The sequence below is a fragment of the Rhinopithecus bieti genome, unplaced genomic scaffold (genome assembly GCF_001698545.2).
Source record: "Rhinopithecus bieti isolate Rb0 unplaced genomic scaffold, ASM169854v2 scaffold_19037, whole genome shotgun sequence".
In the NCBI taxonomy this organism is placed as follows: domain Eukaryota; kingdom Metazoa; phylum Chordata; class Mammalia; order Primates; family Cercopithecidae; genus Rhinopithecus; species Rhinopithecus bieti.
In genome coordinates this window covers 599,380-614,941 of record NW_016809436.1, presented here as the reverse complement: position 1 = coordinate 614,941, position 15,562 = coordinate 599,380, and the positions used below count along the sequence as shown (strand labels likewise).

At 35.5% G+C, this 15,562-nt stretch overlaps 1 protein-coding gene across 3 annotated transcripts in view; it reads right to left on the bottom strand.

Moving 5' to 3' along the window:
* Positions 1–15,562, bottom strand: part of PLOD2 (procollagen-lysine,2-oxoglutarate 5-dioxygenase 2) — a 96,164-nt gene that overhangs the window by 19,592 nt on the left and 61,010 nt on the right. For all 3 annotated transcript variants that reach the window (XM_017889317.1, XM_017889319.1, XM_017889320.1), the window contains 4 exons: positions 14,538–14,650; positions 12,290–12,353; positions 10,777–10,874; positions 1,843–1,944 (listed from right to left, as the gene is read on the bottom strand). In XM_017889317.1, coding sequence (XP_017744806.1) covers positions 1,843–1,944; positions 10,777–10,874; positions 12,290–12,353; positions 14,538–14,650 — 377 coding nt within the window. The remainder of the gene's footprint in view (positions 1–1,842; positions 1,945–10,776; positions 10,875–12,289; positions 12,354–14,537; positions 14,651–15,562) is intronic.

Genomic DNA, 15,562 nt, shown 5'->3' with positions numbered 1-15,562 from the left:
AAAAATAGGTGTATGTAGCAAATAATTTTATTGTGCATAATGGAATGAACAATTTTCCTTTCTAGCACATTTTAACAAGCTGTAAGACAAAATAGCTTAAGTATTAAATCACATACTCCTAATATGCAAAAGAAAATGTTAATATAAATATTTTCTATCTTTGCACCAGAAAGTTTATATAAAAGAAACAAAACAGATAAAAGTATTAACTCGCCCTCCAGAAGACAATACTGCTTTCAGCAAAAAAGATACAGGATAATTTTTTTTTTTTTTTTTTTTTTTTTTTGAGCGTGGAGTCCTCGCTCTGTCGCCCAGGCTGGAGTGCTGTGGCCGGATCTCGGCTCACTGCAAACTCCGGTCCCGGTTCACACACATTCTCCTGCCTCAGCATCCCGAGTGCTGGACTAACAGGCCAGGCACCCGCCACCTCATCCGGCTAGTTGTTTTGTATTTTCTTTTAGTAAGCAGACGGGGTTTTCCACCTGTGCTTACGCAGATGGTCTCGATCTCCTGACCTCGTGATCCCGCCCATCATCGGCCTCCCAAAGTGCTGGATTACAGGCTTGAGCCACCGCGCCCGGCCAGGATAAATTTTTAAATATCTTCATGATGCAGCTTAATTCAGAAATATTCTGGTATTCTTTCCAGATAGCAAACAGTTTGTTATTTGAGAGACTGGTCAAAAACCTTACTTTCAGTAAAACAGGGCTCTATTCATAAGCTCCTACATGTACACGAGTTACTCTTTATACTCCTTTCAGACAATGGTAAGAATAGAAACTATTTAATTCAGGAGCCTGAACATATTACAGTAAAAGTATTTTGCATTTGGATGGGTTCCGGAGTTAGTAGTACTATATTCCTAAGAGCTTTATTTTTGCCTATATAGCTTCTACGTTTCTGGCTGCTATAGGTACTCAATGAAACTATGGTGAATGAAGGAAAAAAATCAGTCTTAATGACAAAATAACTCCCTATAATCAACGCTTCGTACATATAATCTTCCAAGTTATGAGAGCAATTTTTTGGAAGAAAAATGTTACTGTAGGATATCAGCTCTGGCTGATGCTAGAACAAAGATACATAAAAATGTTTTACAGATTAATAATAAATATTTTCAACTCTTTGTTCACCCTCAAAACACAAACGATAAAATGTAACTATAACTATCTATGAAATACATACAAGTAACACCATGCCTAGAATATACACATCACACAGGTAAAAATGCACAGTGTCAAGAACATACAGTCTGGAGCCAGACTCCCTATATTCAAATCCCAACTCCAATACTTAAAACTGTGTGCTCTTCAACATGTTACTTACATTTATGCACCTCAGTTTTCTCATCTGCAAAACTGAGTCAATTGTACTACTTACTTTAGGAGTTTTGTGAAGTTTAAATGAGTTATTATACGTAAAGTAGTTAGAACACTAGTGTGTTATATAATCAGGTAATATTAATTTTTACATATCAATTTTGAAAATCCAGCACAGATAAAATTAGTCAATAAAAATACTGAAGCCTTGTAATGATTTTTTTCTCAATGCTTTGCCTAAGCTAACAGACTAAACATAAGAGCACTCAATCGTAGTAAGCTATTAAATATTAACCATAGGACTCTTTCATTGGGTTCAATTATTAGCTGGTTTTTCTTTCAAAAACAGTTCCGAAACACAAATCTATCAATTGGCTGAATCACCATGTTTTAAAACTATGCACCTGTTATCTATCACAAAATCAAAACTATAAAATAATTTGCTTTTTTTCCTATAAATCACAGTATTTCATGACAAGGTACTTTCTATTACTACATTTCACACATAATCAATTCCACTTACATCTACTGCAGACAAGTCGATCGTATCCAATTCACAAAGAGTGCAGCCATTATCCTGTGTCCATGAATTGGGTACATAGTTTCCAAAATAATTCAGGAGAATCTTGTAAATGAAGGAAAAGGTTATTAACGAAAGTAGGCTTTTCATCAATGTGGTTTCATTCTATAATCATCTATTTTAAAAGTATGTTTTCTGCAGTAGGCATATTCCTTTAGTAATTCTACTAATATATCATCTGTAGTGCACACTGAATAGTTTTCTCCAGAATATGAATTGTAAAGCAGGAAAAAGTATGTCTAGAAATGCCAAAAAAGTCTTCTAAATCATAAAGGTCATTTTATTTCATATTATATTAGATATAATACTGGAAAGGATGATCAAAAAGAAAAAGCAAACAATGAAATGGTGTTTTAACTAGGCTAGTGAGACTTAATTAGGAAAAATACAAATAAGAGTCAAATGAATAGTAATTTCATAATAAGATAAACCTGTTTAAAGCTGAGCACAGATACCTACAGTAAATGGGGCAGTAGTAATGTGACCTCTAACTAACACAATGCCACACAAAATAAATACTAAGTAAGCTTTGTTACCAAAAGACACTAAGCTCTTCCAGGAAACTATGCTACTATAAGCTAAGCTTTTGCGCAGTGATTCAGGGATACTGATTCAGGAAAAGACAGCCTGCAGATCAAAATAGATCCAGGGCAACCCCTAATAACAGTCACCTGCCAAATTCTATTGAAAGTAAGCTAAAGTACAATATTATTTCCTAACCCATCTTCTTTCAAATCTCTCTGAGGATCCCCTTTGTGAAGTATCTGTCCTTAAACAGCTACTGGTATTCATTTTAACTGCTAAAAAAAATCTGTGCTCTTCTGTGTGTTTTGGGGAGGGATGGTGTGAGGGAAGAAGGGTAAGTGACGGAGGTAGACACATTTAGATTTGCTCTGAATCCTCAAAATCTTTAATGTCCCTAGAATTTGAACACGTTAGGGAAAATCCTGCTGAGTAAATAATAAGTGAAATTACTACATCGCAATTTTAACACTCAGTAGAGGTTTGAGCATTTATATTAATAGGTTTTTCAAATTTTCTTTCCACAAACTATAATTTTGCCTCATGCTATTAAAAAGAAGTACCTAAAATCCCTATTATGATTATATGGTCAATAATTTTTTATTGGAAAGGTAAAATGAAATCAAAAGAAAGGAAGCCCATGTTAAACATGGGGATCAAAAAAATGGACAAAAGTGTCAACTATAGTTTTCTAGCTTCTCAAAGTTCTAAAGGAGATGTTAAAGTGAGGAATACATGAAGTAGTTGGGTACCATTTTGCCAGATTCTTTTCAAATATTTAGGATCCTGTTCAAATATTCTTATCGTACTGAAACACTGAAACAAATACTGCTGAAACAAGAACTTTAAAATGGGAAAAACTTTGTGTTGTACAGATATTATAGATATAGCTACATTTAATCTCTACAGCAAAATTAGAAGACATGGACAAGTAAGCCATTTACATTTCTTCTGGACTACAGGATAATTCAGGAAACAAATTACAAGGCAGGAAATATGTAGTCATGATATTAATGACATTTCAAGAGTCGATGTGGTCATTTTAATGTGTCTTGATAATAAAAACAGAAATAAATATTTTACTGTTGTCAAATGACAAAGGCAAACATTAATCATTTGTGTTCTACAAAATATCATGGTGTTGAAGGAAAAATATCTGTGGAAATGTATTCCTGTTTAGCACTATTTTTTAAAAAGATGAAGAATATGAAAGGGTGGAAAGCATAGTTTTGTTTAAAATATCCTGAGAAAAGTTTTTTTTTTAGGACAGAAAAAATTTTCCAAATATTTGGCCATATCTAAAATCTCCATTATATATGAAGAATGGTATTTCCACCACCTCAGAAATCCTATTAAAAATGTAAAATTTATTTCATGAATTATTGATCAGTCTACTAGTATCCCTATATGAATATTAAAATGATCACTAGTTTTAAAATGTTAGAGCATAAAAGACAGCACTTTCAGTTTCCAGAATTAAACCTGTCACTTTCCTACCTTCTGCTTTTTATCTCAATTTGTTTCCTAGATAACTAATATCTTCTAGAAACATTACTTTTGACTAGAAACTTCCCTCTTTTGGATCCCTCACCACACAGGCAGAGGTTATACACCATCACCAGCCCCCATTCACATCTGTTTTCCTCATGAAAACTGCAGACATTTTTGCTGGCAGCTCTAGACGGCGCAGAAGGCTGTTTATGCAGTTAGGCTGCTCTGGGCACTCCTGGGCTACTAGGTGGCAGTATTTTCCTGATTCTTCTTTCACAATATCAAAATGTTTCCAAGTATGATGTCATTTTCATTGACAGAGAAACTTTTCCACCCAAATCCTTTCCTCTTTCTTGCTTTTAAGAATTATATCCAATTATTCAAGGTCACAGTGACCGAAGTACTACAGTTTTATGCACAAAATTAACATCTCTATTTTATTACAAATCAAATTAGTTTTAGAAATGAGTTATGTTCACGTGCAGATCAGGTTATTGGCTCTTCCCCCGTTTACTTTCTCTTTTGTAATCAATGTGCAAAAATTGCAAGCATTCCTATATACTAATAATAGCCAAATTATGAGTGAACTCCCATTCACAACTGTTACAAAGAAAATAAAACACCTAGGAATACAACTTACAAGGGACGTGAAGGACCTCTTGAAGGAGAATTACAAACCGCTGCTCAATGAAATAAAAGAGGACACAAACAAATGGAAGAACATTCCATGCTCAAGGATAGGAAGAATCAGTATCGTGAAAATGGCCAAACTGTCCAAAGTAATTTATCGATTCAACACTATTCCCATCAAGCTACCATCGACTATATTCGCAGAACTAGAAAAAACTAATTTAAATTTCATATAGAAGCAAAAAAGAGCCCGTATAGCCAAGACAATCCTAAGCAAAAAGAACAAAGCTGGAGGCATCATGTTACCTGACTTCAAACTATACTACAAGGCTAGAGTAACCAAAACAGCATGGTACTGGCAACAAAACGTATATATATATACCAGTGGAACAGAACAAAGGCCTCAGAAATGACACCACACATGTACATCCATCTGATCTTCAACAAACCTGACAAAAACAAGCAATGGGGAAAGGATTCCCTATTTAATAAATAGTGCTGGGAAAACTGGCTAGCCACATGCAGAAAACAGAAACTGGACCTCTTCCTTACACCTTATAAAAATTCAACTCAAGATGGATTAAAGGCAAACCTAAAACTGTAAAAACCCTAGAAGAAAACCTAGGCAATACCATTCAGCCCACAGGCATGGGCAAAGACTTCATGACTAAAACTCCAACAGCAACAGCAACAAAAGTCAAAATTGACAAATGGGATCTAATTAAACTAAAGAACTTCTGCTCTGTAAAAGAAACTATCATCAGAGTGAACAGGCAACCTACAGAATAGGAGAAAATTTTTGCAATCTATCCATCCAATATCCAGAATCTACAAGGAACTTAAACCAATTCACAAGAAAAAAAACAACCCCATCAAAAAGTGGGCGAACGATATGAACAGATACTTCTCAAAAGAAGACATTTATGTGGCCAACAAACATATGAAAAAAAGCTCATCATCACTGGTCATTAGAGAAATGCAAATCAAAACCACAGTGAGATACCATCTCATGCTAGTTAGAATGGCAATCACTAAAGTCTGGAAATAACAGATGCTGGTGAGGATGCAGAGAAATAGTAACGCTTTTATGCTGCTGGTGGCAGTGTAAATTAGTTCAACCATTGTGGAAGACATTGTGGTGATTCCTCAAGGATCTAGAACCAGAAATACCATTTGACCCAGTAATCTCATTACAGGGTACATATCAAAAGGATTATAAGTCATTCTACTATAAAGACATATGCACACGTATGTTTATTGCAGCACTATTTACAATAGCAAAGACTTGGAACCAACCCAAATGCCCATCAGTGATAGACTGGATAAAGAAAATGTGGCACATATACACCATGAAATACTATGTAGCCATAAAAAAAGAATGAGTTCACGTCCTCTGCAGGGACAAGGATGAAGTTGGAAACCATCATCCTCACCAAACTAACACAGAAACAGGAAACCAAACACTGCATGTTCTCGCTCATAAGTGGGAGCTGAACAATGAGAACTCATGGACACAGGGAGGGGAACATGACACACTGGGGCCTGTTGCGGGGTGGAGGGAAAGGGGAGGGAGAACATTAGGACAACTACGTAATGCATGCGAAGTTAAAAACCTAGATGACAGACTGACAGGTGCAGCAAACCACCATAGCACATGTATACCTATGTACAACAAACCTGCACGTTCAGCACATGTATCCAAGAACTTAGAGTAAAATTTTAAAAAGCAACCAAATTCACGATAATTAAGATGTATATCGTTTGATATTTAAAAGGTTGAACATTAAAATGTGCATCTTATACATTACTAACAATAAATGAGTTTCAAGAATAAAAAGTAAAGAAGTAAAGCTTCAAACTAGAAACCAGTTTCTATCTAAAAATTGATTCATGTTAGATTTATACAGACAAGTATGAAAATAATTATTTAAAATACCTAAACACGTTGTAAATAAAATGTTAATTCAGAAACACAAAATTGTTTATATACTACTATGAAAACAAATGAAAATATAATGTTCAAAGATATATACTGGGGAGACATAAAAACTGAACGCAGCTATGAATTAAAACCATATGGGAGGGCAGTATAAATTATTTAAAATTATTAAAATTATTTTTTCTGATGGCATAAAATTTGGAGAAAGTAGGAAACAAGCTCATTTTACATAGTTTAGTATTATCAACACACTATAATCACTTCACCACTTATAGATTGTATATATTTTTAATGAAAAAAATTGCTTAAATATTTAGTTCAATATTATGGTTCAAAACCCCTGTCATTATAAACATCCATTATTAAACAAAATAATAAGTAAAACTAACTTACAAAAAATCATACCAAAAATCCTTCCACCTTTTATAAAGGTTAAAAAATGTTTGTAGTAATCAGTTTTCTTTCCCCATCAGCCTGGATAAGAAGAATATGCAGCATACTCATTTGAATTTATTTAATTTTAACCTAATATTATAAAGTGTTAGTGTTAAACGTTTACATATTCAAATTTTCTCAAGTTTTTGTATTATACCAATATTTATAATAAAACTTCATATTTTATTGTCTAATAGAATAACAAAATGAACTAGATATGATCATATCAGAGAAAACATAATACGAGCATCACATAGCTTGAAATGCCAGAAACACTGATAGTGCAAACTGAAAATGTTTCCAAGAAGACTTAATATTTCTTAGTACACCTAGGTCTTTCTAAATGATTAAGGATTCGTGCTCCTTTTCTTGTGATATGTCCTTTAGTTACTTTTTAAAGCTCCAGTCAGCATCATCCTGGAAATTTGGAAGGAACTGGTGATCACATTGAAATCACTGAACATAAGGCCTTATCCATAATCACTAAATTCTCAGGACCAAAATCACTCCTCAAAGACATTTACATTTTTGAGACACGGTCTTGCTTTGTCGCCAAGGCTGGAGTGCAGTGGCCCAATCTTGGCTGACTGCAACCTCTGCCTCCCAGGTTTAAGCGATTCTTGTGCCTCAGCCTGCCAAGTAGCTGAGATTACAAGCACCTGCCTAATTTTTTGTTGTTGTTGTTTTGTTTTTGTATTTTTAGTAGAGACAGGGTTTCACCATGTTGGCCAGGCTGTGACATGAGGCGTGAACCACTGCACTGGCCTAAACTTGATTAAAACATTGTATTACCAAGGAGGAACAGAACACTATGTAGTTATGGGAAAAGTGGGATTCTACCAACTCTTGACTAACTGGCACTGACAGTATCACAGAAAGCTAAAACAGTGACTACACACACATAGTAAAGGGATTCATTTATCAGATTTGCCTAGGGAAAGTTACAGTGACCAAGAGTAGTTTTTTTTTTTGTTCGTTTGTTTCTGTTTTTTTTTTTTTGAGACAGAGCTTTGCTCTTGCTGCCCAGGCTGGAGTGTAATGGCATGATCTTGGCTCACTGCAACCTCTGTCTCCCAGGTTCCAGCGATTCTCCTGCCTCAGCCCTCTCAAGTAGATGGGATTAAAGACATGTGCCACCACCTCCCGCTAACTTTGTATTTTTAGTAGAGACAGGGTTTCACCCTGTCTTGGTCAGGCTGCTCTTGAACTCCTGCCCTCAAATGATCCAACCCACCTAAGCCTTTCAAAGTACTGGGATTACAGGCATGAGTCACCGTGCCCAGACAACCAACAGTAATTTGATAATGCGTTTGCCCTGCCAGAAAATAATCTGCCTTACTACTCCCAAGAATAATGCTAGGTCATTAGATTATTGACTCTAACATTCAATTAAGATTTGTTGAAAGCCTAGTATTTGCCTCACATGTGCTGGACCTTGGGGAAACAAAAGTAAACAAGACAGTAAGATTTCTGTAATTCCTAGACCAAAGGCCTAATAAGTAAGAGAGACCAGAAAACAGGCAAATACCATTCCTGTCCAGTGTGTGATATGTACTGTAACAGAAGTAGTTCCAGATATTACAAAAGCATACAAGGGACCCGAAAAGTAAAGACTACACTGTCACCTAAAAGATAAGGAGGACTTAGCAGGTAGAGATACAGCAGGTGGGAATTGGGGCAGAGGATTCCAGGATATATAAAAACCATGTACAGAAGACTTGCAGACACAGTAACATGAAACTTCTGCAAAGTTGAAAGTAATGTAGTATTGCTGAGCAGAGAGGGAGAAAGGAAGAGAAAATGAATGTGAAGAGGGTGTGAATATGAGTAGTGTTGGGAGTGGGAGAGTGAATGGGGTGGTAGATTGGTAGCCACTAAAGCAGGAGCAAAATAAAGAGCCTTATAAGACAAGTTGAGGATTTTCAACTTTATAACTAAGTTCACAGAAAGTCATTATATAGTTGAGTAGAGTGACAGGGTTTCTGCTTTGGCAGAATACTCTAGTTTTAGGCTCCTAGGGGTGTGATTGCTACTAGTGGGAGGCTGCAGGTGGCCTGAACTAAGAAAGTTGCTATGGCCACTGAGAAAATCAGATAAAACCAGCAAGCACAGGAGTTAGAACAGAGGGCTTTTGGAGTGGGAAGTGCCTAGAGCCAAAACAAAACAGAGCTTCTGGTTAACCACTGGGTTATAAGGGACAGTAAGGCTGTAAGTCTTAATCTCTGGATATATGTAACACAGAAATCTACCACTTGAGTATTCTGACCTGGAGTTTAGGAGAGACACAGGAGTTAGAGCAAGGATTTGAAAACCACCAGCATTTAGAGAATTCACTGATGACCCAAATTACCCAACAATGTATATGGAAACAAAAAGGAAGAGGCCTCAGACACGCCCCTGTGAACATTTACTAAAACAGTAAGGATGAGGGTCACTACATGCACACAAACTGAGTTGTAAAATTTTAAAAATAAGTATTTTAAAGAACAATAGAGATTGAAGAGGAAAGCCCAGAAAATTAATAGACAAAGCAGCAGAGCATCGTGGAAGCAAAGGGAAGGAGCATTCAACTAGGACCAAATGAGATCAACAAATTGTCAAATGCTGTCTTTAAGTGAAATAAAAATAAGGGCTGAAGAATGTCCACTACTCACCAAAGATTTCAAAACAGACCTTAACAAGAGCATTTCTTAGTGTGATGGGAAGAGGTGGAATAGTGACAGCGAGTTATCTATATTTTAAGAAAGTTTGGCTGTGAAGGGGAATAAAAAAGTCAGGTGCAGCCTGGAAGGCAGTGTGGGTTGAAGAGGATGTTTTACCTTGCGTTGGCTTGGTTTGGTTTGGTTTGCAAGATGGAAGAGACTTAAGGGTCTTCAAAATGCTAATAAGGAGATGACAGAGCTGGGGAAACTGATTATAAGATAGAGACTGAAGGAGGGCACAAGATAGAGATTGCTTTGTAGGAAGGCTGGAATGGGATAAAAACCAAAGGGGAAAGATTAAGTAGAAGAGATAAGAATCTACTTCTTTCAGTTTGATGGAGCAGAAGTTGCCAGCACGGGTTTTCCTTGCATTTCTTTCCATTCACATATCTTTTCCTGGAATTCAGATCACTCATTCCATTTTCAAATTTTAAAACAGAAGCCCATATCCCCCAATATTTTCTTCCCACAACGAAAATCTGTTAATCCCTTTTCTAGGTACTTAAACCAGGCATTTCAGCATGTCAGAAGGTTGTTTTAAGCACAGTATTACTATATTTTTTCAATGCAATTTACGTTTCAGCTTGATTGGACCCACGCAAAACAAACTTTTCATCTATAAATTTTGCAGTCAATAACATTTTTGGCAAGCTCAATTATATACATTTGAAACAGAAAGGATCCAAAATTTTATTGGTCAAATTATGTCACTTTCATTACTGTAGTTAATGAAATAAGAAAAAGAGGAAGCTTTCTGGACATATTGTAATACCCCAATCTTAACAGTGTTGTTAACTTAGAAAACGGCAAGTCAGGTGAAACAAATGATCTCTTAACGTCCTGAGCAATTCCTAATGAGAAAGGATACCCAGTATAGAGAAATGTGGCTCACTCCCAAGTTAGGTGTTATTATTTAATGAAACACTAAACGTGCTATAAATACAATAAAAGGCTATCACTCTGCTGAGGAAAAATCATCAGTTTGATTAATTAATTAGTATAAAACCAGATGATATACTGTGTAAAAGATGAAGCCTTTATTTTAGCACCAAAATAAAGTCTTTGAAAGAAATTTTTAAAAATAAAATAGATGAAATTCCACATATCAATCCATAGTCTATCTCCAAGAAAGAGCCAAATGAAAGTAACGTTACTTACTTTGGTGGGTCCATTTCCATTAATTGCTACTGGTAATGTCTCATAAAATGTATTCTTAGCTCTGGCTTTGCCATTTTCAAATTTTAAAACAACTTCATCTGGGTTAAAAAGAGAAAATAGGCTTTAGTAATTTAAAATGTGTGTGTATGTGTGCGTGTGTGTCTGTATTCGTGTGTCTGTGTGTGTATGTGTGTGTGTCATCATTAAAAAATTTCTCATGGATGTAATATTCCAAGGGCTACAACACTACTAGTAACTTCATCTACTCCAAGTCAGCAGATACCCAAAATGAGGGATGACAGTGACAACAGATACTGACACCAAACTCACTCCAACCTGGCACCAGTAAAATGACTGAGGTGCAAAGCCACTGAGTTGTCTGTTAGAATAATTCATCTTGCAACCCTGCCTTTGCCCCTTCATAGTAATGTTATTCTTGCCAAGTTTAGTCATCTATCAAATGGTATCCATGCCTGCCTTTTAGGGTTATTATGAAGATAATAACAATATATGCATGGTGAGTAGAATATTGTCTGGCATAAGCAAGGTTTCTGCAATTGGCTACCAATGACAATATTTCCTGTTCTTAAACATCAGACCTAGCACATTAATTAAGATAAAACTCAAGTCAGAGGGAAGCACAGCCATCTTTTTAAAATTTACTGAGCAATCCAAACTAAACATTTTGCATTGTGAGAATCTCTCTTTTTTTTTTTTTCCCCCCCCAGAGACTGGGTCTCACTTTCTGGCCCAGGCTGGAGTACAAGGGCATGATCACAACTCATTGCAGCCTCGAACTCCTGGGATCAAGCAATCCTCAGCCTCTCAAATGGCTGGGACTATAGGCATGCACCACTATGCCTGACTAGACTGACTAGATTTTAAGAATCTTTTTACTAAATGAACTGACTTGAAGTACTGATTGAATTACAATATATTCTCAACTTTATGCATATATTTTAAAGTATTTATGTGTTAATTATAATATTTTAAATTTAAAACTGTATTGATTAGTTTTAATGTATTATCAAGATATATGTAGCTATAATACACAGGCACATATGTATATCCACACATGAGCATGTACACACACACACACACACACTCACACTCTTCCCTGGTCTACCTGTCTAGTTGTCACCAGTTATCTTTCAGTTGGGTCAAAAGGATCTACCCTAATACTCTGGGCAATACGTGATACAAAGAATTTCACTGGAAAATGTGTAATGATAAAGTGTAATCAATTCATAAACTTATCTAAAGTTCCCAAATGGTGAGACACTAAATTTTAAGTTACCTAAAGCCAGAAGCTTATCTTTTTCACCCTAGTCATAGGAAATGATTTTAATGTACCAAAGTTAAGTTCAAGTCCAGTATTTTTTTTAAGTTACACTAATTACAATATTTACACTGTCAACCTTAGTCACAGCCCCCAAATGGACATAACAAAGGAAAGATAGTTGAAAACACAGGTGTTTGTATACTTAAGCAATCCGGTATTTAGGAACCATACCTACAGCTCCATTTAAGGTCTGGAAAATTTTGCATTTGTGATCCAATGTGATGTTAATAGCTTCCTGAAACATAAGAATAGAAATGATACTGAAAATGACAGCAAAAGCAGCAAACACTATTAATACAGTTTGCTCTTTGTGGGAATTTAAAGTTAAATATTCTTATATCTTAAGTGTCTAATCAAAATATTTAGATGACTAAAGTATTTAGCTAAAACACAGAAACTGCTATAGTTGTAACTCATTGCAAAATACACTTAAAGAAAATCTTGTTTCCTAATGACAGCAACTACAAACACACAATTAAGTAACTTTTATATCTGTATCCAGTATATATAGCAAGTTTATTAAATATCAACTTATAATGGTAAATATTATAAAAGTATTCTCAAATTAGAAAATCTTGCTTTACTGTTCTCCAAAGTTTCAGTTACATCAATTTCAGGAATATTCTATCTAGGGCCTATGGGAGACTGCTTATTGTACCCAACATTCCCTCAACTCCCCAATAGGGGAACTCAGATTTCAGTAGCACACATCTGCTTAAAAAAAAAGAGATTTTCTTTTGGGTATTATGAGCGGGCACATAAATATGTTCTTATCAAAGTATGAGAAACTATTCGGTAAGACTTCTAGAAAGGCTACTTAAAGAGAGTGATGAAACTGAGATGGCCTGTTTTTATTACTGTGACTCTCTGTGCCCAGAATATGAATGCAATAACTGAAACTCAAGTAGTCATTTTGGACAAGGAAGTAAGATTAAAACTGGGAGCTATGGGCCAATGATAGAGCAACAAAAGAGCTATCCCTCTTGACAGCATAAAGTCTCCCTAACAGCCTTGTGCTCCCTACCTCTTAATTACTTTTAATGTGGCAGAAGGAAAAATAAATAAATAAAATATCTTTCTTATTTAGACCACTGCTATTTTGCATTGTTTTATTTACTACAGTTTAAGTATTCTTATGAATAAAAAGCAAAAGCCTGTGTCTATAGCACAGTCCCATGGATCCTCAGGCTCTAACTTCTTAGGGATTTCATTATCATCTCTTTAAATCTTCAGGCTCCATATTCTCAAATATCTGAAATCCACAAATTGGCTATAAAGTCTCCTAAAAAGGATCACACCCATCCTTACAGGCTCTATCCACTCTGGGCCACCAAACACTTGAACAAGGACCAGGGCTTTTGGCCTCAGTGTTTTCTCAACACCCATGATATCCAGGCTCCAAATCTCAGAGGAAGGTCTCTGTCTTCAGGGGTATTACAGGTAATTTTCAAATTAAAAACTGTCTTTTGAGTGGCTTTAGTCACACGTCATTTCAAAATATCAGAAAAGGTGTTATTTTACAATTGTAGCCAATTAAACACATAAAGTCTACGTTATTATCGTATGAAATAGAAAATTAAGTCCAGATTTTGGTTTTCAGAGAACCAAGGACCCAGTCCCTACAATGTCACTGACTATGTGGTCTCAGTTTCTCTATGGATAAAGTGTGGATACAGAGTCTAGCATCTAGCCTATCTAGGATCAAAGAAGCTCAGAGAGGTATAAAGGGCTTTGCAAGGCTAAAGGACTACAAGTGAGAATACATTGCATTTTTTAAACCGCAGAAGTTCACTCTGGTATCAAATGGCTTGGTGCAGTTTTTGAGAAAACAGTTATAGCTGCAAGATCGAGTGAATACAAGAATACACATTTATAATGCTCTACGTTAATAAATGACAGCTATTTACTCAAGATTATGAAAGAAGACATTCTCTAGAATCTTTAGGATTTCATTATTGTTTCTTTAAATCTCCAAGCTCAGAAGTTTTGATAATGTAATTTATTCTGTTATTCTAAGGCAGCCTAAGTGAGTATGCAGTGGAGGCAGGGCCATGACAACGGTGTGAGGGCTGCCATTTCATTTTAGTATCAAGTCATTTCAATATGTGTTTCAATACATATAGCACTGCATTACATAGTTCTTCTTTCCTTCTACCTCATCCAACCAAGTTTGGCGAGTGTGCCAACTTGGCCACAAAAGAGAAGCCATAAAGACACATTAAGCTAGTGCTGATATCCAGTCAGGTGACATAAACCAATCTCACCTACTAAAAATATGTTATCACCAAGAACATTTTGAAATTCAATTTACCAGTTGCCACACTATCATAAAATCCTTTGTTTCTGACCACTCCACATTAACACAATACAACACACAAAACCAAATCAATAAAAGAAAAAAATTACAGCTGTTACACACCCTTTTCAGTGGATCAATGTAAATTTTCGTGTAAAAGAGTTGATCATCATCATTATCCTGGAGATTCCATTGTTGAACTATACGGTTGATATATGGAGCATAGCCAATAAATCCTGCAACACAGCAGAGAGAAAGTAGATAATTTAGGATTCAAAGACCAAAACTGGTGTCATGTTAATTTCACTGACCAGCTGAAAAGAGTTGTGAAGTCATGAAGTCTAATTCTTAGGTTGGAATTTCACACCTCATCATGAAAGAAATATGAATTATTGAGTGCCGCTTGTTTTATATATAAACTCCAATAAAGTGTTTGCTACCAACTGCAAAACAGAAAATAACCAAACTCTTTTTAAATAAATGTGTCTCCAAAATTAATTGACAAAGGAGGGAGATCTAATGTTTTCCTAGGCTCCAAAGGGAAACAGATTTACTAGGAAAAGAATAGATTGAGACAAGAATTTTTTCTCTGACCTTCTACAAAGCTCTTCTTGGATTCTCTGCAGAAAACTCACTCTCTTACAGAATAAAATCTCTACTACAATAGTTTTACTGTCAGTGCCAGAGATGCTAATGCAATCAAAGGAATGCTGGATTTGTCACTAACTGCAAACATCCCAAAGAAATTTTATATCTAAGACATTTTGGAAATGTTTCCATTACTTTGGCCAGTCATTATTGTGCCTGCTAAACCATTTTCTGGCTAGGTTTTTTGTGTCATAGTCTGGAAAAAGGAAGTCTAAAATTGGATGGTTCTCCTTGGCCTTAGAGCATAAGCATTAAGACTGCCAATAACATTTGTCTATTAAAGACACAAACGGAATCATTTTTCCTGTCTGAATCTTCCTCTGAATTATGGAAATGCAGCCAAGCTGCTATGTTTCATTGACATTCAGTACTTTGAAAAAGGAACCAGTGTTACTCCTGTAAGTTGAAGAAAACCTTTTAACTGTCAAAATTAAAATTTTCTTAAAAGAATTTAAAAAATAGGTGCAGGGAAATTACTGTTACCAAAAAAAAAAAAAAAA